General features: G+C 39.7%; 1 protein-coding gene across 8 annotated transcripts in view; it reads left to right on the forward strand.

Annotated features, from left to right (window-relative positions):
* Positions 1-21,440, forward strand: part of gpatch8 (G patch domain containing 8) — a 194,305-nt gene extending 172,865 nt beyond the window's left edge. For all 8 annotated transcript variants that reach the window (XM_078529752.1, XM_078529754.1, XM_078529756.1 and 5 more), the window contains 2 exons: positions 13,294-13,424; positions 14,713-21,440. In XM_078529752.1, the coding sequence (XP_078385878.1) occupies positions 13,294-13,424; positions 14,713-18,619 (4,038 nt within the window). In that variant the 3' untranslated portion in view covers positions 18,620-21,440. The remainder of the gene's footprint in view (positions 1-13,293; positions 13,425-14,712) is intronic.
* The last annotated feature ends 259 nt before the right edge of the window (positions 21,441-21,699 follow it).

The raw sequence follows: 21,699 nt of genomic DNA on the forward strand, positions 1-21,699 counted from the left end.
AGTTCATCCAAAACTCTGCCCATATCTTAACCCATACCAAGTCCTATTCACCCTCATCTCTGTGCTCTCTGGGCTGCATTAGGTCCCTGGCCAGTAACATCCCTGTGCTCAAGTCCCTCTTTGTCCTTGCCTTTTCCTATCTCTGTAACCTCCTCCAGCCTTACAGTCTTCTGAGAACTCTACGTTCTTCCAATTCAGACCTCTTGAGCATCCTTGATATCCTTCACCCCAGCATTGACTACATACCTTGCTGCAGGCTACTGGAATTGTGTGGAAAGTGCTGTTTGTATCTTCCGTTAATAGTTCTGTGATTTATTTTTATTATTTTTAGGACTTGGGTATGCTTGGTGACTTTTTATCTAGATATCTAATCAGTTATGTGGCCTTTTTTTCTTGTAACCTTTATGCAAAATGAACAGAAACATTTTAAAGCATGCAATTGTAGAAGCCATTTTTAGGTTATCTGTTTTAAATGGGATTTTTTCAAAGTTAAAAGTGTGAGTACAGAGAGAAAATCCATTAAGATACATTAAAACAACCTTTTATATCTTGAAGCTGACCAATCTCTGATACATCTTATCTCATACTTGCGTATCGTTTTTCTCTCCCTATCACGGACCTAGACAAGTATCGTAGAACTGTATTCAGTCGAGACTGTGATTTGATCTTCCAGCTGGGAGTCCCAGTTTCCCATTGTGATTATTATGAGGAGCAGTTGTCCGTTGGCTTCTTTATTTTCCAAATATTCTTTTCTCACTGATGATATCATACCATGAGTTAAGTTACCTCTTGAAACAAAACATTATCACTGTTGGAATTTTCAGTTATACCTGTTTCCATATATGAAACATTAGGGCTTTTTGTGTGGTTTAATTATTTTAGTACAAGAAAAGTCATGTGCAAATTAATTTGTGCTTTCCGTAACTATCTCTTAGTGATTGTTCTTCCCATGTTGTCCTGTCATGGTCCTGAAAATTGTCCAAGCATAAAGTCAATTAACTGCTACCAGAGAGCTTAACCCTGGAGTATTCAAGCATCTGCTTGAGTTGGTAACGGGATCATTTTTTTTGCTAATTGTTAAATGAATGATCTCAGCTTTTGGCATTGTAGCTACCTACAGCAGAACTGATCTATCTAATTGTTGCTTTTAGTCATCACTCCTATATATTGTTATCATTTTATTACACTCCAGTTTCAGAAGCTCCAGCTATTAGCTGGTTTCTACCTTATGAATTTTAACCTGCAGGAGCACATGGGGGTTAAAAGCATGAAAATTGACAGCACACTGGAAAGTTAACTCCAACCTATCAACTTTTGCACTTAACCGCACTGCGTTAGACTGCATGTGAGCAGCCCTTCGGAAGAGGTGGATTGACCATTTTAATGTGCTTATCACTCGATTAGTGTGATACTAAAATGGCCTTCGGTATTTAACTGTGGATCCATAGGATGCCCGGGCTTTAGAGGTGACTTTCACAGCTTTGGAGATTTGTATGCCTGATTTCCGCTTTGAAACTGTGATCTATGAGATCAGCATGAGTACCACTTATGCTGTTTTACTTTGGACCTCACGTGAGGGCCATTCACTGGTCAACCATTTTCTGCCTGATACTCATTTGCATTTTCATCTGTTTTATAGGTTTTTGAAAGCATGTTTTTTCATTGTTAAAATATTATTGTTCTCTTTCCCTTAAAAAAAAAACCCTTTTTGGAAATTGTTCTCCTGTCCCAGTTAACTCTTAACGCCAAACTGTTAAGTTGTTCTTCAATTCCTTCAGCTGTAAGGCTTGGACCATGGGACATTTCGGTAGTCATTGTGCACACCATTCTATATCTGTTGATGCAAATGCACTTTCCGAACCACTACCAGGTTTCCAGCCAGCTGGTTGTCTCTTTAGCAGCATGCCCATGACTCATAACTCAGTTCCTACAATCCAGACTGGAAATTCAAATCAAGCTCTTGAATCATGTGTCTAATTCGCTTAACACTAGAATAACTGAGCCACATGATTCAAGATATTGTTCAAAAGAAAATTAGTAGGTACAGTTTATCTTCAATTGTATAAATCGATGAAAACAAGTGACTTTTTGCCTGATCTTGGGAAAATATACAATCCTAGTGCAATGGTGTTACTAAATGGGACCCTGCTCTGTGGTTGAGGAAAATTCATAAAATCATGTTGATCTGATAGTACCACATTAGGAGATAAGATTCAGCTGTGTGTATTCTACAATTGAATATCATGCCTACTCTGCCCACTGTGTAGAATGAACACCGAGGAGTTGCAGAAAAAGAGGTTGCTGACAATTGTGTAGCCATTTTCAACATCCGTACTGGTGTTCACCTTCACTTTACTTGGCCATCAAAATTTAATATCGCCATCCCTTTTTATTTAGGATATTACTACTTCCATGCTGATGCTGATCATCCAGACTTCTGCTTTGGGACAAATAGCACTTATTGCAATTGTATCTTTTTTATTCATTCACGGAATGTAGGCTACGTTGGCTGAGCCAGCATTTATTGCCCGTCCCTAATTGCTCTTGAGAAGGTGCTGGGGAGCTGCCTTCTTGAACCGCTGCAATCCATGTGGTGTAGGTACACCCACAGTGCTGTTAGGGAGAGAGTTCCAGGATTTTGACCCAGCAACAGTAAAGGAATAGTGCTATATTTCCAAGTCAGGATGGTGAGTGATTTGGAGGGGAGCTTCCAGGTGGTGGTGTTCCCATCTATCTGCTGCCCCTGTCCTTCTAGATGGTATTGGTCATGAGTTTGGAAGGTGCTGTCAGAAGAGCCTTGGTGAATTCCTGCAGTGCATCTTGTAGATGGTGTACACATGTTATACTGCAGTAATCTTTGGTTTTACACTCACTATTTTCCTGTTTGAACATTTTGGCAAAATAGAAATATGCAACACTATTCAAATACATTCAGTTTAAGGTCTTCACCTGCAAATCACAATTTACTTGATTGTAGTATACAGATGTGTGCTGAAGGAAGAATGAATGGGTTGTATATGGTTTCGCTAATACATAAACACATGTAAAGACCATCATTTAATACTGTGTCCTGGTTTTTAATTGAGATGGTGCTACTCTATTCCTGCATTTTGGGTTCCAGAGCAGACCCCCTGTCCAACACATGGCTCTCATTCTCAGTCTTGTTTTCAAATCATTCCATGGCTTCATCCCTCCCTTTCTCTGTAATCTCTTCCAGCCCCACAACCCTGCAAGGTATCTATACTCATCTAATTCTGGTCTCTTTAGCATTCCTCATTTTAACTGCTCCATCATTGGTGGCTGTTCCCTCCTTTGCCAATTCTGAGATCTGGACTTGCTTTCTTTCATTTCTTTTCCACTCTGCCTCGCTTTCCTCCTTTACGAGGTACCTTTTGACCAAGCTTTTGCTCAGCTGACCTAATATTTCCTTATGTGGTTTGGTGTTATATTTTGTTTTATGATGATCCTGTGAAAAGCATTGGGCCCTTTTTATTATGTTGAAGGCAGTATATAAGTAAGTTGTTGTATAATTTCTCTAACCTGCCCCAGCAAAAGTTTTGACTAGTCAATCCTATGAATACTTATACTTCTTATTTGCTGATTTGTTCTGTTTGAATATCATGGGCCTTGAGATTTCAGTGATGTTGTATCATCCGTGGATCAATCCTGGATCTGATCACCAATGCCCATTAATATCAGCAAGTTAAGATATATGAAAATAAATACTGTTATGAACCCATTGAATGATGACCTTAAACAAGATTTGAATTACCTGACGAACTGAAAGGAATTGTACAACAAGATTTCAAGTTTTAAGATGTTTACTGTAACAAATGAGCTAAAAGCAACTACAGCTAAACATTACTTAGTAGGCAACTAATACTCTGAACTACAAAAGAGATAATCCTTGTAAATGTCCTCCCAGCTTCCAACAGGTTCATGTCTCCCCGCTCCCCATTTCACTAAGTCATAATGTCCCATGACTGTTGAAAGGAACTTCTCTTCGTTTTTGGAAGATTTCTGAATCGACTAACATCAATAAGGCCTGCTCTGGCGATTTCACCTCCCGGTCTCGCCAGGACAAAACTTCCAGAGTCTTTAGAGTTCTCTTCAACCAGAGACCATCCTTCCTCTGCGTTCTGCCTAGTAGAGGACCGGCAGCCTTTTCCTCTCTGCTGACCTTTGCAGCCTTTGCCTCTATGGGACATCTCTCTCTCTCTCTCTCTCTCTCTGTTTGTGTCCAAAAAAACCGAGACAGGAAGTCTGCCTACAATCGGTCCAGCTGTTCCTACCTTCGTTTTCAACACTTTTGAACATTTTGCACTTTGCTCTCGAGAAGTCTTAACCTAGGCCCCCAGGCTCCATGATAAACAAGCCACACAGGTTTGTTGTCAGGTAGAACTTATAGCAGACTCATGACGCTCTTCATTACTTCCTTTTACCTTAAAGAAACAGTCCAAAACATAACCATCTTCTAAAACCTCACATTCGTAACAATAGGAACATGGATATAAACTTGTATGATCCCTAAAGCTGTATGGTGTATAGTGACATGCCCATGAGGACAAAGACTTGCACACTGTTGTAAACAGTTTTGAACTCTGAAAATTATGTAAAGCTCATCATTTAATGCTGTTTCCTGGTTTCTTTTCCATGCTAATGAGGTGGTGCTACTCGAAGTTGCTTTAATGTAACTTTTAGGCCCTAAAATATCAGTGCCAGCCAGTATGCTGGTTTCCCGATCCTGTTCTCAGCATTGCCCATTTTTGCCAATAGCCTGTTAGGCTCATTAAGAGCCATGCTGATGGTAAATAAAGGAGGCCAACTGGAATTTTCCGGTCTTCTTCCAGTTTCTCAAACTGATTTAACTGCCTGGAGGCGGACTCCCAGTAGCAGGCTGGGAGGCCTGCCTGGCTGTGGGTGCAGCCACATGCTGCCCTGTAGAGAGGATTCCCCCAACCCCCACAGAGCGGTGGGCTAGTTGCAGGAACTATTTATTTTTAAATTTCAAAAAAGTTGCTGAGAAGGTGCCTCCATATTGAAGCGCCATTTCAGTTACTTGCCATCTATTGCAAACCACTACTCCTTTCAAGCTGGCCCTCCAGCTTCGAGAGCCCATCATTGCCATTAATTGCCATCTTCAATCCAATTAAGGGGGCACCTCCGTGAAAACTCTGAATAGTTACTGTTTCTGGATAACCTAAGTCATCAATCTGCTGCTGGCTATATTGTCCATCCTATTCCAGTTTCTACTGTACTCGGGCTCCAATTTCTCATTAGATTACTGCAAGCTTACTGTTCCGAATGCCTTCCTCAAAAACTTGTTGTAATTTTAATCCAGAATAAATTCCATTACAATTTACTTAACACACAAAAATGTATAGACCACTTCGTCGTCTGCTGCAGAAATTGACCTGAAGGTGCAGCAGAATTCTAGGAGCCTTGACTATATTACGTAAAAGAAAGGATGGTTGGGAGTGTGGTAGGAGCAGTAATTCAATCTTAAAGATTAGATGATCATTATAAATTGGCCAAGATTCAATCCTTGTGGTTTCTGATGTTGCCTGAATCCCTTGATTGTATTACTGAATTGTAGTTTGCTGCTAGACATTGGTTACTTTATACATGCTGTACAGTTTCTGTGATAACGGGTACAGATTTTGGCTAATTACAGTGGATGAGTACAACATTTTTGTAGCTGCAAGAGCGTGACAGAAGAGGCTATTTGGCCTATCATGTGTGTACCAGCTCTCCGAATGAGCAACTCACTGAGTGCCATTCCCCCACCTCCTTCCCATAACCCAGCACATTCTTCCTTTTCAGGTAACAGTCTTAATTCCCTTTTGAATGCCTCAATTGAACCTGCCTCCACCACACACTCAGGCAGAAAAAAAAGTTAAAGATATTAGCTAAATGAATGATCTATTGGTGTACTCCAGGAGTTATTTTTTGCTGAAAGATCAGTTGTTAAAGGACGTTAGGGAGGGGTAACCTCGTCCATTAGTTAGCTGGAAAATGAATGCAGTTAGTCTCTCCAGATTGACCTGAAAGTAGGCTTGGTGAGCTTGTCATTGCAATATTCACCAGGGTTCCCTTCACGTCAGCAGGAAGGGACTTCTTCAATAGAAAGGATGTCACCTGGACTCACCAGGGAGAATCTCCAACTCCAGGTGGACCTGCAGATATTTCATTTTTAGGAATTGATCCCTGGAACAAAAAAAATGCAATTAAAGATGGAATATGCTGTTTGATCTTCTGTAGGAGTCAGAAAAATTGGGTTTTTTTTTATCAATGGAGCCTGCTACCCCTCTTTAAAAAAAAAACCTAGTTCATCTTTGGTATGCAATTATCAGTGCTAGCACATTGATTGCAGGGAAATAAAGTGTTGGCTGTTTGCTTTTTTTCTGCCTCTGCCTCCATTCTGTTGTATTTTAGTTTTTCTTTTCACAGTGTGACATTTTCAGCTGATGTATTGAAAGCAAGTCCTAAAGTTTCAGAGTCCAGATAACATGAGTGAGTTTCCTTCTATTAGAGCCCCATAGTTGTGCTCTGTCTTCCGTTTTGTCATGCATCATTTAGTGCACTGGTCCTTCATGCAGTTTTACAGTCTCTTAATTTGCTGCCTACTCCATGATGCTTCTATCATAAGCATTGTTTGTTTTGTAGAATTTTTCTATTCGAGTGTCAGACTTAATTGAGTGAACCGGTTTACTCTGGGATAGTCCTTAAGAATTGTACTGTCAATTAAAACTTGATACATAATCTAACAGTTAAGACATGCCCCCAAATGTTGTTGTGTTGGTGTCATCCCCAGCACCACTTGACGCTCCAAACTGTCGCCACATTTCCAGTTTTGTTGTTCCTCACTTGAGCCATAACATGCGATGTAATAGGCTACCTAACATTATGAGGAAATTAAAGGTCATGATCCAGATCATTTGTTCTGGTTGCAAAGCGAGGTCCATCAACACGGATACTTGATGGATGTCTGTTACTGCTTATGCTGTCCTCCCATATGAAAGGCTTATTTACTCAGCCTATTTCTAGGAGGACTAAATATTTAAAATTATTAAAAATTGATATTTTTAACCTTTACTTCAGTAATTCTAGTCTCTGATGAAGCATCTGATTAAATTGTAATCATCTCTGTCATCTGTGAAATTTGAGGGCCATATTTTGCAGTCAGTGGTGAAAGGTTGATGCTCACCACTGATCTCAAAGAAAGTTGCCCACAAAGATCTAAAAAGTTCTGTGCATTAATTTCCCATGTTACTGTGCCATTTTCCTTTGGTTCCAATAATAGGGGATCTCTGATGACCAAGAACAGTGAAGTCATCAATCAGGCTGAGCAGCCAAATTTAAGAATTTCCCTGGACATCAAACCAGGAAGTGTGAAACACTATTATTCATTTTTTAATCAATTTGCAAAAAGCAAACTGATGACTGGGGCACAGAATAAAGGGTTAAGGTAGAACTATTAAGCAGACTTAAAAGAAAATTGAATCTTAAAAATGTATGGAACTTTTACCATGGAATGGAGGGGAATAATTATCCAGACTTCTAAAATCAGTATTTCTGGGCTCGAGAAGTTGTCCAGCAGTGGGATAATAAAGTTGTCCAGTGACTTAGTGCACCACTAGAAACTCAGCTACACCTCATTCAACAAGGCATGACATTTTAAATGTTTTTTACAGCAAGAATGATGCCTGAAAAGTTGAAGTTTCATGTCTAACACACCTTTTTGTGCTGATTGCATCTGCATCCTATGGAGGAGCAGGGTATCCCTGACGACATTTAACAGTGATTGGACAAACGCTAGAAGTTGCTATTGATTTTGTACAGTAATGACAGCGAAAGCTGACAGTTTTGGTGTCGTTACAACTCCGGGCTGTACGAGCTCACTGTAATACATTAAAACATACAGTAGACCTAGAGTTGTTGAGGAACGGTTGGTCCAAAAATGTAATTTTTAATGAAAATTTACTACACTTTATTGTAAATGGTTGTCTCAAAGTACTGTACTATCATTACAGAAGATCTATACACCAATATATGACAACTACCTTCAGCAAAGAATACAATACCATCTTTGAAAATATTGACAATATTGGTGAATCTTGGCTGATGCCTGACATCAGCCATTTTTGGTGGTGTGCTCCACTTCATTTCTGCTCATCTACTAATCCAGTCCAACTGACAATCTCTCTCGAGGCTTCTCCAATATGAGTTGCAGATGATGCCTACTAGAGTGTAGGCTATGCTCTTTTATAAACTTTCCTCAGGGGAAGTAGTGAGATACGAAGATGCATAAACTAAGATTAAGGGTGGGCGGAAACTGCTCCAGCTGAATGCCAAGAGGAAATCAGTCTGAAACAAGTAATTAAAGCACAAGTTAATTACAGTTAGTGAAGATTCAGTGGACCCATCACTAACCTTAGCTTCTTGTAATTATCAGTACACTCAGTATACACAAGTAATACTTAAAAAACAGCCAAAGATTAAGGATCTCATCATACATGTTTATCTTCAGGTCAACTTATGAACTCACAAACATATGAATTAAGAGCAGGAATAGGCCACTCAGCCCCTCAAGCCTGCTCCACCTTTTAATATGATCATGGTTGATCTGATTGTATCCTCAACTCCACATTTCCACCTGTCCCCTATAACTTTTACCCTCTTAGTTATCAAGAACCTATATCAAGAACCTGACTACCTCTGCCTTAAAAATATTGAAAGACTGCTTCCACCACCTTTTGAGGGGGAGCGTTCCATATACTCATGATCCTCTGAGAGAACAAAGTTCTTCTCATCTCTGTCTCAAATGGGCAACCCCTTATTTTTAAACAGTGAACTCAAGTCTAGATTCTCCCAAAAGAGGAAACACCCTGTTCACATCCACCTTGTCAAGACCCTCAGGGTGTTTCAATCAAGTCGCCTCTTATTCTTCTATATTCCAGCGGATACAAGTCGAACCTGTCTAACCTTTCCTCATAAGACAACTCTCCCATTCCAGGCATTAGCCTAGTAAGCCTTCTCTGAACTGTTTCCACTGCATTTACATCCTTCCTTAAATAAGGAGACCAATACTGTACACAGTACTCCAGATGTGGTCTCACCAATGCCCTATATCACTGAAGCATAACCTCCCTACTTTTGTATTCAGTTCCCCTCACAATAAACAATAACATTCTATTAGCTTTCCTAATTACTTGGTGTACAAACATACTAACCTTTTGTGATTCATGCACTAGGACACCTAGACCCCTCTGCATCTCAGAGCTCTGCAAACTCTCACCGTTTAGGTAATGTGCTTTTTTAAAAATTTTCCTGCCAAAATGGACAATTTCACATTTTCCCACATTATACGCCATTTGCCCGATTTTTGCCCACTCCCTTAACCTATCTATGTCACTTGGTAGCCTCCTTATGTCCCCTTCACATCTTACTTTCCTACCTATCTTTGTATCATCAGCAAATTTAGCAACCATACCTTCGGTCCCTTCAGCCAAGTTATGCATTTAAATTGTAAGAAGTTGAGGCCCCAGCACTGATCCCTGTGGCACGCCACATGTTACATCTTGCCAACCAGAAAAAGACCCTTTCTTGCCTACCCTCTGTTTCCTGTTAGCTAGCCAATCTTCTATCCATGCCAGTATGTTACCTCTTACACCATGAGCTTTTATTTTCTGCACTAACCTTGATGTGACACTTTATCAAATGCCTCCTGGAAATCTATGTACAGCATGTCCACCAGTTCCATTTTATCCACAGCACATGTGACTCCTTCAAAGAACTCCAATAAATTGGTTAAATATGATCTCCCTTTCACAAACCCATGCTCATTCTGCCTGGAAAAACTCAGCAGCTCTGGCAGCATCGGCGGAGAAGAAAAGACGTTTCGAGTCCTCATGACCCTTCAGCAGAACTGAGTGAAGTTAGGAGAGGGGTGAAATGTAAGCTGGTTTAAGGTTGGGGTGGGGGGAGAGAAGTTGTAGGGGGGTGGGGTGGTTGTAGGGACAAGCAGGCAGTGATAGGAGCAGCTAATCAAAAGATGTCACAGACAAAAGGAACAAAGAGGTGCTAAAGGTGGTGATATTATCTAAGAAACTGTGCTAATTAAGAATGGATGGCAGGACACTCAAGGTACAGCTCTAGTGGGGGTGGAGTGGAAAGACTGACAGGGTATTACAGTTATAGATTTAAAAATAATGGAAATAGGTGGGAAAAGAAAAATCTATATAAATTATTGGAAAAAACAAAAGGGAGGGGGAAGAAACGGGGTGGGGATGGGGGGAGGGAGTTTAAGATCTAAAGTTGTTGAATTCAATATTCAGCCCGGAAGGCTGTAAAGTGCCTAGTCAGAAGATGAGGTGCTCTTCCTCCAGTTTGCCTGCATCATTGGTACCTACATGGACCACGATGACTGGATCCTCCCCTCCCATTGCAAATTCCTCTCCAGCCCTGAGCAGATGTCCCGAACCCTGGCAGGCAACACAGCTGTCTGGACTCTTGCTCTTTGCTGCAGAGAACAGTGTCAACCCCCCTCACTATATTGCCCTCGACTACCACTATATTCCTTTTTGCTCTCCCTACTTGAATGGCTCCCTGTGCCACGGTGCCACGGTCAGTCAGCTCATCCACCCTGCAGCCCGCACACTCATCCAAGCAAGTTGAAAGAACCTCAAACCTATTGGACAATTGTAAAGGCTGAGGTTCCTGCAGTTCTGCCCTCGGGGGCCCCTTATCTGTCTTACTCACAGTCACACCCTCCTGTCCCTGACCACTGACGCAATCAGAAGACCCTATCTTCAGGGGTGTGACTACCTCCTGGTACAAAGCAACAAGTTAATTTTTTCCCCTTCCTGACATGTTGCAGTGTCCGCAGCACAGCCTCCATCTCAATGACTCTGAACCGAAGCTCCTTGAGCCACAAACGCTTACTGCTGATGTGTTTGCCCTGGATCACACTGGCATTCAGGAACTCCCACGTGCTGCAACTGTGACACACCAGCTGCCCTGCCATCCTTAATGTGTTTTAATTAACTACTTAATTATATTATTCAATAATTCATTTTCATTATTTAATGTATTTTATTATACTTACCACCAGTTCCTGTACTATTTTAAACCTTGGGAATGGAATAGACCTTAATACTGACCAGATACTCACCAGACAGCTAGCTTTTGTCCCTGTAGTAGAGGAAGAAGCAATTCCTACATGGTGAAAAATTTAGAAAAAGTGAAAGGAAAGGAACAGCTCCTTCCTCTCTTCACCTAACTCCTGCACTCACCAAACTCTCAAGTATACACTCAGTTCCAAACTGCACTCGTTTTCCATGCTAAAGTATGGTACCTATGCCTTAAGGCTCAAAATGACTAAACCAAATTAAAGTGAACATTTGATACCACTCTTCCTAGCCACGATTTCCATTTTCTTCAGGGTCCAGTGTCTGTAATTCACAAGAGAAAAATTTCAGCTTACAACAACATTTATCAAAATGTGTAAAGTTTTTTTTTTAAGATTCAGTGACTGCTTGACCCCTCTGCCTCTGTAAACCTAATCTATCTTAACAACTGCTCTACCTTGCTTTTCCCTTGGGAACTAATCTTGCCATGTTACTCTTTTTCATTCTTGACCACACCCTCTGCCCCCACAAAGTGATGCTCTGATATTAAGCAATCTGTATGTAAATTCCAATTCTTAAAGGTGCTGTTTCTAACACACGACCTTCTCCCTGCGATCTTGTTCTCAGAGTAGAGGACCATTTGTTCCTTTATTCCTTCCAGAGTTGTTCTCTGTTCATCTTTCTATAAGCCCCCTCCTTCATGTTGAAGTCAGAATGGAATATAAATATATTCCAATTTCCCCTATCAAACCCACCCACCCTGCAGAATAGGTTTCTATAGTGGTAGAGCTCAGTAGTTTAAAATTAATAATTTTACAGTTATATTTAAGTTATAACTACAATATAGTTATAACTAATAGTTTTAAATAATAGTCCTCGAGAGAAAGAGTTCACATTTCGAGTCAAATATGATTCTTCAGAACTGAAGTCTCTCTTTCCACAGATGCTGCCAGTCCTGCTGAGCTTTTCCAGGACTTTGTTTTCATTTCCAAAATCCACAGTATTTTGCTTTAATTTTACGGAGAAAAAATTCTCCAACCCTGACATTGCTTTTTGTTTGTCCCTTGGTAATGTACAATGTTGACCATACAGTTCTTTTCTAGATCAACCTTTAGTGATTAGTTTGCCCTTCGATAGTGTGTGGAATTTCTTTTGTTAAAGTTGTATTTATGGTGATGGTCATTGCTAAAGAAAGAAAACTTCAATTTCAAAAAAATGTCTATTCTCATAGCCCAAAGTATCCACTGTTTATTTCAGGAAATCAAGCCAATGTTACTGTTTACTACTTTTAAAAGGTAAGTTTAAAACAAAATGCTCTATAGTAAATCACTCAACATAATGCAAGATGAAACAGGGTTAACAAAATGGAAATTCCTGTTGATATATTGCTGTGATTTCTACTCTGCTAACTTGCATCAAAATGCTAGATGAAGTGACTACTGTATACACATAAGATGGCTTGTCCACACTTCCAAAATTTTGCCCCAAATCCACAAATCTTTTATCAACAATACAGTGTTTCTATCCACTAATATTCTCAACCATGTATGCAAATACTTAATCACTTCATTTTTTTTCTTAATTCAACCAATCCATTCCTACCTACTGTTGTTCATCCAGCACTATAATATTTAAATAATAACTATCCCTTCTGTCTTCAACCTTAGCTCCTGCTGCTGATGTTTAATATCTTCTCTCTTATCTGTCTTGCTTGGCTATTTCTAATTTTAAATCTGCAGAGGATGCCTGGACCATAATTAGAATCAGGAGGGCAAATTGCTATTTAAATCTCTGCTGGAAGAACAGAATAGAACAATAATGATAAGAATGCACTAATACAATGCTGCTGCAATGTTCACAATCTTGGGAAAACTCTTCTGTTGGAGCATTGACCTTGTATTCAAGATGACTGCTCCAGCCCTAATTTTATCCCCAAAGAAGAGATTTACAAGTCTTGCATACGAATGAATGCACTCCCTGAACCTGTGTTTCATTGGGGAATTTTGTTTGTTTGTATAGTCTCTGATAATGTTCATCATTTTACAGAAACAAATGCATCCCAAAAAAAAGTTAACTGCCCTGGACTTTTTCAGCAGGATATTTTTTTTTTCATTTTTGGGGTTACAATTGAAATTTTTGTTTTTCTTTGATTTTGCTACCATAGAGATTAAAAGACCTAAAGCAAAGAGAATTTGCCCGTAATGTTTCCTCAAGATCTCGAAAAGATGAGAAAAAGCAGGAGAGGGCACTTCGACGGCTCCATGAGCTTGCAGAGCAGCGAAAACAACAGGAATGGTATGTTTTGTGTTGCACAGAGCAACTTCTTTCCCATTTCCAATTATGAGTTATGTTCAGTGGTCACAACCTTTTAAAGTTGAGCGTGTGTACCTCTACGGGGTTTCATTTGTACTGCTATGCAAGGAGCTTGTTTTATATTACATTCTTAAAGAGTTCAGCTGTCTGTTTCTTAAAAATCTGTGAATTTTTTTTGCCCGCCTGTATGATATTCCTGGACCACATGGCATTTTAGATTCAAAAGGTCTGGGCCTATGGGCAGTTTCCAGGCATTTATTTTTGAGTTGGCCACTGGGATATTTCATTAGCTTTCCCAAATAGTTGGATGGAATTGTGTTTTTATGCAGTATTATGCATTCCCAAACGGAAGGCAGCACAACAGAGTTGCCTGGAACATAGCTCTGAAAAAATGCAAGGTGCCATGGCCTCTGTTTCCTACAACATAGTGCAACTACCTGAGATTTATCACATCGATTTTGAGATTCTTGGGTTTATAATTTTAGTTTAGTTGAAGAATGTGAGATCAAGACAGAAATAAGAAATTTGAATGGCATGTTTACCTTTGGAAATAAAACTCAGAATTTTTTATTGCGGCATTTCAGGGGTTTTCTTTTAAGTCATTCTGATTCAAATTGAGAAATTCAACGCTATGTCAAGAAAGTGCCTTTTGAGTGTTATTTTTTCCTTTGTTTTGAAATATGCAGGACACACTCTTCAGTGCAGTACAAGTCTTGTGCTTCTGCCAAGATGTTTTGATCCATTATGACAGATCTTCATCTGGTGTTGTAGCTTCTTTTTAAACTGTTTGACCTTTGCATTCCGCTTGTTCTTTTTTATTGATCCTAATTGTCAAGAATTGCTGGCCTGCTTTTCTTTAGGTGGCAATGCCTCACAACTGTGCCTCAAGTGAACTGTCGCTACTTGTAAAAAAAAAACAGAAACTGGAAGTGCATAGCAGATCCATCAGTAACTGAAAAGTTGTTTTCAGTTGTAGACTCCTTTGCCGGAACAGTCCTAATGAAGGGTCTATACGCGAAACTTTAACCTATCTCTTCAACGCTGATGCTCCCACTGTGTAATTCCAGAAATTTCTGTTTTTATTTCCAATTTCTAGCATTTGCAGTTTTTCTTGATATCTCTTGCTACTTGTGCTTCTCACTGCTTTAGCACTTGATGCCTGTGAATTTTAATTGTTTAAAATGAATTGCTCGTTTTCTTGTTGAAACTAAGGTATCAGTCAGTCATCTACAGTATTAGTTGACTTGTAATTCCATTTCCTTTTGTACAGTGCCCCAGGAAGCGGTCCCATGTTCAGAGCTACGACTGTGGCTGTTGATGAAGATGCTAATGACAGAAAAGTTGCCAGCACAAGTGATAGTAACGGAAGAAGGACAAGTGGGCCCACGTCACCATCCGTTAACAGGAGTGTGTCTGACAGCACATCGGGAGATGGCAGAGGAGAAATTGACAACACAGGTTATTGTATTAGTGGAAGCTCTGCCGGTTCAGGTCAGAGCAACCAGCCAGTTCAATCTTTTAGCGTCAGCCAGCTTAAGAACAATTCTGGCACCCCCTTACAAAAGCTAGGAGTGTCATTTTCTTTTGCGAAAAAGGTACCAGTCAGGCTTGACGTTTCAGCTTCAGTGTTCAGTGATGTTGCAGAGGAGCCAAGTGAATCTGAAGCAGCAAACCCTGATGATAAAGTGTCCTCCGGTCAAGGATCACCAAAGTTGATGGAGGTTGAAACTACAGCAAACTCTGATAAGACTGAAGGGGCTAGTCAATCAGAAAGTGATAATGACTCTATAAATAGTACCCTATCAAAGTTGAAAAAGATGATGAAGAAAGAGGATGATAACAGTCAGTCAGAACCAGAATATTATCATTACATTCCTCCTGCACATTGTAAAGTGAAACCTAACTTTCCTTTTTTGTTGTTTATGAAAGCTACAGAAGAGTCAAATAAGTGTGGCAATAAGAAGAATTTAGAGACTACAAAAAATAACCCAGATTTACAAAATGTTTTGAAGCCTCAGGAAAGCAAAGAAAGAGAAAATGAGACTGCTGATGCACAACAGGACGATGATATTGCCAATCAAGCAACAAACACAGAGCCTGATAAAGATGCAAAGTCCCCTGAAACGGTAAGCAAGCAGAATTGTGAGACCACACCAGCAAAGCCTAGTGCTTGTGAGGAAGGAAAACAAAACAGTTCAGCCAACAAAGTCTTCAATGGACCTAAACAACCAACTGGGCCCTTTTTCCCTGTGTTAAGCAAAGATGAAAGTACCACTCTTCAGTGGCCCTCAGAATTGCTGATGGTTACAAAGAGTGAACCATATATCTCTTATAGTTGCAATCCCCTCTACTTTGAGTTTAAACTGGCACGGAATAGGGATACTAAAGGAAAAAACAAAGAGAAAGGCCGTGAGAATTCACAAGTACAGAATTGTGATCAAGATTCTCGGGACAAGTGTAACATAAACACCAGTAAAGCTGTACTGAAGACGACAACAGGTGAGGGTGATACTCAACCACAAGAACAGCCTTCCCCGAGTGTAAGAAAATCTGAAGTCCAAGCTGATGAAAATGACAGAAATACCAATAACAAAGACAAGAACACGAAATCACACAAGCATAAAAAGAAAAAGAAGCACAAAAAATCTGGCAAACATTTGAAGGAGAAAGCTAATGAAAAAAAGGATAAGCAAAAGGATGGTGAAGCACGTGATGGGAATTCAAAAAAAAGAAAAAAACGTAAACACAAGAGTAAAAACATAGATGAGAAAAGCAAAGACACTTCTCTAGGACTCTCTGTACAGATGGCCACAATAAAGTTTATAGAGGAAAGTAGTCACGTGCAGAAGAAAAGGCGCAGGTCACAGGATGATTCCCAACATACACCTGCTGCTGTTGAAGATAGTAGTAGGAGTAGTAGTAGTAGTAGTAGAAAAGAAGATTGTTCTCAGGAGCCCATTAGCAAAAAGCAAAAGACAGGTTCTTGTAGTGATTCAAGAAAAAGGACATCTAGTCGGAAAGAGAACCGAACTAGGCATAGGAGCAGAGACAGCAGTGCAGATGAAGAATCTGATAGTTATGATGAATCTCATAGAAAACGATCCAGACAGAAATCCTCCTCCCATTACAGTGATGAATATGATTCAAGAAGCGACAGAAGTTACTCTAGTAGATCAAGGAGACGTCGTTCATCCTCCCAGCGATCATCACATAGGTCATATTCATCTGGGTCCGATGTTTCCTCAGACTGCAGTAGGTACAGTCGTCGAAGAAGCTATTCTGATAGTTACAGTGACTACAGTGATAGGTCACAGCATCGCTCTAAACGATCTCACGATTCAGATTATGACTATAGAAGATCAAGACACAAAGGGAAAAAGCACAAATACTCTTCATCAGATGACGACTACAGACGAAGTAGAAGCAGGTCCCGAAGTAGCAGCAGGGGAAGAACTCGGATGAGGACCAGGACCATCAGTAGAACACAAAGCCGAAGTAGAACTCGTAGTAGTAGCCACAGCAGGAGCCGAAGCAAGCGGCGTAGTCAGAGTGCAACACAGCGGAGCTGGAAACGAAGCCGTAGCTACAGCCGTAAACGTGGTGGTAGCACCAGGCATCGCACCTCACGGAGATCCATTTCAAGAGACAAAGGATCTCACAGCCATGATAGCTCCAGTGATAGACGGTCCAGTCGAAGGAACTCCAGTAGATCGTTTTCAAGAGATCGGGTATATCGCTCAAAATCTCCCTGTTACAGCAGAAGCAGACTGTTGGGGAAAAAAGGTGACCTTTTGAAGAAGGAAGAGAACAAAGAGGGTGGTGTAAAATCAGGCAGTACTTTTCTTAGAAATCCCAGCAACACCACCTCCAGCACAGGAAAAATGGATTTAGAGGATGAACCAACACAAGAGGAAAGGAATTCTTTAACAGCTAAACAGCTATTGGAAAAGATTCAGTCTAAAAAGGTTGAAAAGAAATCCGAAACAAATAGTGAAGCAGCAGCAGTATCTAATAAAGTAGGAATTAAACTAAAAGATCCCCCTCAGGGTTATTTTGGGCCTAAGCTTCCCCCAGCTTTGGGCAATAAGGCGCTGCTTCCTTTAATAGGAAAACTGCCTACAACCAAAAAGCCTACAACAAAGAAAATTGAAGACTTTTGCTTGGAGAAAGGAGACAAAGAAGAGGAGCGGTATCTAGCAGAGCCTAAAGATATGGCAAAGGAAGAAGTCAGTCAGCAACTAAATTGGACTGTGCAAGGAGAGATTCAAACCATCGAAGAAAAATCAGAAAATGAAGAAATGTCAGCTGTAAATGAGAAAATTCAACCAATTCCTTGCCAAACCCAGTTTGTTCATAAAGGTTTCCCATTGGAATCTCAAGCTATCTCAGAAGCCTACATTTCTGATGTAACCACACAAGTTGAAGTCATCAAAGAACCTTCAGAATTAGCACCACCAGATGCTGGCGAAACTGTTATGATGCATTTTGCACCAGATCCAGAGCCATTCTCCAATTATATTCCACAGGCTGAGGTGCAGGAAATTGATGAGGATTCCCAAGAGGATGCAGATTCATCAGTGGCCCCACTGGATAGACAGCCTATAACATTCACCCCTGAAGAAATGGAGAAGTACAGTAAACTACAACAGGCAGCTCAACAGCACATTCAACAACAGCTTCTAGCTAAACAAGTGAAGACTTTCCCTACCTCAACTGCCTTAGCTCCTGCTCCAACTCTCCAACAATTTCATATTCAGCAACCATCAGCGGCTGCAACAGCAACATCTATCACCACTGTTCACCATGCTATATTACAACATCAGGCAGCTGCAGCTGCTGCCATGGGTATTCATCCACACGCACACCCACAGACTCTTGCTCAAATCCATCACATACCCCAGCCTCACCTGACCCCCATTTCTCTGTCACATATCACACCATCTATTTACCCTACTCATCCTGCCACTTTTCTGACTAGCCACCCAATACATATTATACCTGCATCAGCTCTCCACGCAGGCCCCTTAGCCCTTCACCCAGTCCCCCATGCCCTCTATCCTGCTCTCTTTGCCCCTCGGCCTGCAGGAGCAGGTGCTTCTGCTCTCCATCTTCATCCTTTCCTCCATCCTATCTTTTCAGGACAGGAACTCCAACATCCTCCCAGTCATGGCACTTGAAGCAAGCTGCAGTGAGTGAAAGGATTGGCATCTGGCTTCATTTCTCTAAAAAAAAGTATACCAACAGTTAGTTTGGTCTGCAAATGCTACATAGTTGCAGTACAGATTGATCCTTTTTCCAACAGCCAAAGAGTTCAGGCTCAGGCCCAAGAATATATTGCAGTTTGTGTGCTTGTAATATCAGGGATTTCCATTTTCTTTTAAAAAAAAAAGTTAGAACCAATTATGTGGATTTCCCAGAACTCTTAAGTGCATTACTCAACAAGAGACAAGGTTAATATCTTAATAATTAGTGACAATGCACCAATATTATATTCAATGGGTTGGCCTCCTCTTATCCCATTGCTAACTCCCATCTTAGTGCAGAAAGAAATGCATATCCATGTTAATCTGTCTCCACTTTATAGAATCTTTGTAATCATACATTAGTATGATTAGTGGATGGTATTGGGGTGGTTTGTTGAGTGATGCAAGGATCTTAATGGATGTTGAAACGGAGTAGTTCCATAACCTCTGATCAATGATGACTGAAAAATGTAACCATGAAAAGTGAAACATGGTTTATAAACTGGTATTTGTAAAGTGAATAATTGGCACCTGTGGCGGTCATACCACAATGTGGCTTGCCAAAGAAATCTGGGGAAATAAGACCAAGACCAGGAGTTGTGTGAAATTGCCCAAATAATAGTTCTGCATAGTCACAGCACCAGTTTGCATTGTGAATGAGAGAATGCAGTTTTGGGTTCCTGATGTATTGGAAGAAGAATGGAGAAACTTTCTTGTGACGTCTCAAAAAATCTCATTTGTTTCAGCTTAAGCTAGCTTCAATATACCAATGGAATTTGGGGAGATGTCTAAAATATTTGTGAGAAAAGGTCTATTCCCATTGCTGTTGTAAAACTCAACAGTCTTTGTATAAGTTATAGCTTATAATTTAAAAAAGTGGAAAGAATTGCACTGAACTCTGTACAGGTGATGCTGCTTTTGTAGGTTCATCCAAAACAATGACATACATGCAGAGTACTGCAATAATATTTTTTAAAGAATAAATTCATTGGTTTCGTGGTACTGTTCTAACATACTGCTTTGTGTAAATATGTTTGTAGGTTAAGCGATCCTTGTAAAGGTAAACGTCATAAGTTTCTGTTTATGGCAGAAACTAAGCATGTATATTTTACCAAAACCCATGTATTTTTTGAAGTTTTTATGTACTGTAAATGTAAAATTTCTTGAAGTTTGGTTTATTTTGAGTTTTTGCATATACAAAGTATTCAGTGAAACAGCAACTCTGCAAAAAGTGGTGTTTGGGAGAGTTTAATGAATCAATAAGCTAATGGATGCAGACACAGAACTGACTGAAATCTCGATAAATTATAACTGATCGATTAGATTAACCAGTAACTACTGTGTTCATTTTTTAAATTGTTCAGTTAAGTTCTTAGGTAACTAGTGCCATGAAAAGCATTTGACATTGGTATTATAATCACTTCTCAATTACAATGAGTTCTATTCCCAGACCAATTCAGACATCTATTATGATTATCTGCTTATTTCTACAAGATTGATTATATTTAACTAACTGGGTTACCTTTAGTAGCCAGGCTTTGCTCATGGTACTTCACCACAGTTCATGTGTTTTATTGTTCACAGTGTTTTTCCTATAATTTCATCATAAAATAATGTCATGAATGTCTGAAAAGGCTCCACCATTTGAGAGTTTATTACACTGGTGACTGCAAATCAGAAGCTATATTTACATAATTAAATCAAACTGAATTTTTCATCATTATGATCCAGGTTAATTTATTTCAGATCCATTTTATAGCACGTATCTAGTGTGGGCTTAAATATGTTTGCATTTCAAATTATGTTGTTATGCTTATGCTTGACACAGTAATTTGAAATACTCATGCTGCCTCACAATATGCATGACAAAATAAATTGAATTTGTTTTAAATTCATGTTTGAAGTTCAGATTATAAATGGCTCGCAATTGGTTTGAGGTTAGCAGTTACAATGTGGTTTCAGTATTTTGAATTTTCATCGAGTAAAACCACTCTATCTACACAATTCTTCGAAACTGAGAAAAAAATGTTTGAACAAATTGTATAAATTGAGGGCTATTAAAGACTCTGCTGTGTTTGAGGATGCAAAGAGACCAGTATACAATATCTCACGAGACTTTGCATGTTCTTACTAGTCAGATAACGTTTTGGGGAATGCAAGCCATTGCAGGCAAATACATCAAAACTCATAAGTCTTTGAGATAGACTGTCACATAGGCCCATGAAAAGAGAATGCCACTTGCCCTTTGGGAAAATCTGCTTCCAATCATCAATTGTGTGTAATTGATTATTTGGATTTGTCATTTGCTTATTGTTGGAGACAGCCCGTTTTTTCTTGAGGCCGAGTCCTAATTCTGCAATTACTATTTCAATCTCTGGTCACAAGCGATGATGAGAAAAAAGGCAAGTAACACTGAGCAGATTGTGCCACAGTTTGTGCACACTATTAATCATGATATAAGAGTGTGTTTAATAGGGGCTACATTACTTTGATTACTAATGTTTCCCATGTAGTCAGTTCTGTTTGATCTTGAGCTTTTTGATTCAATTCTGTCTCCTGAACAAACCCCAACACCTTACAAAGCAGCTTCTTTCATCTGTTTTAAAATGTTATATAACAAAAACTAGAAAGAAATGTAACTAGCTTATTGCATAAACTGCATATTTTATTTAACTTTCTGTCACAAGAACATGCAGAATATTACTGTACAATAGGAGAAAACCTTTATAACAATAAAGTATGGATAATTTGTGAACTTTGCCTTTATTTATTTGGTACTGAACATTTTGCTACTGCTGCTGCTCTTGCATCACTGTGCAAATTTACAAGTGCAGAAACAGTGGACTTCAGAAGATCTGACTCAGTCACTACCAGTATTCCAAGAAGTTTTTTTCCAGTGATGGATTGAACATCAGTAGGAAAACTAGAGTGAAAACTCCCAACAGTGGAATGGCAATTTTGCTGAGCGCCAGGAAAGGTTTGATTAGTTCAAATAGGATTTTATTGCTGTGCAA

The sequence above is a fragment of the Cetorhinus maximus genome, chromosome 25, assembly GCF_964194155.1.
Source record: "Cetorhinus maximus chromosome 25, sCetMax3.hap1.1, whole genome shotgun sequence".
In the NCBI taxonomy this organism is placed as follows: Eukaryota; Metazoa; Chordata; class Chondrichthyes; order Lamniformes; family Cetorhinidae; genus Cetorhinus; species Cetorhinus maximus.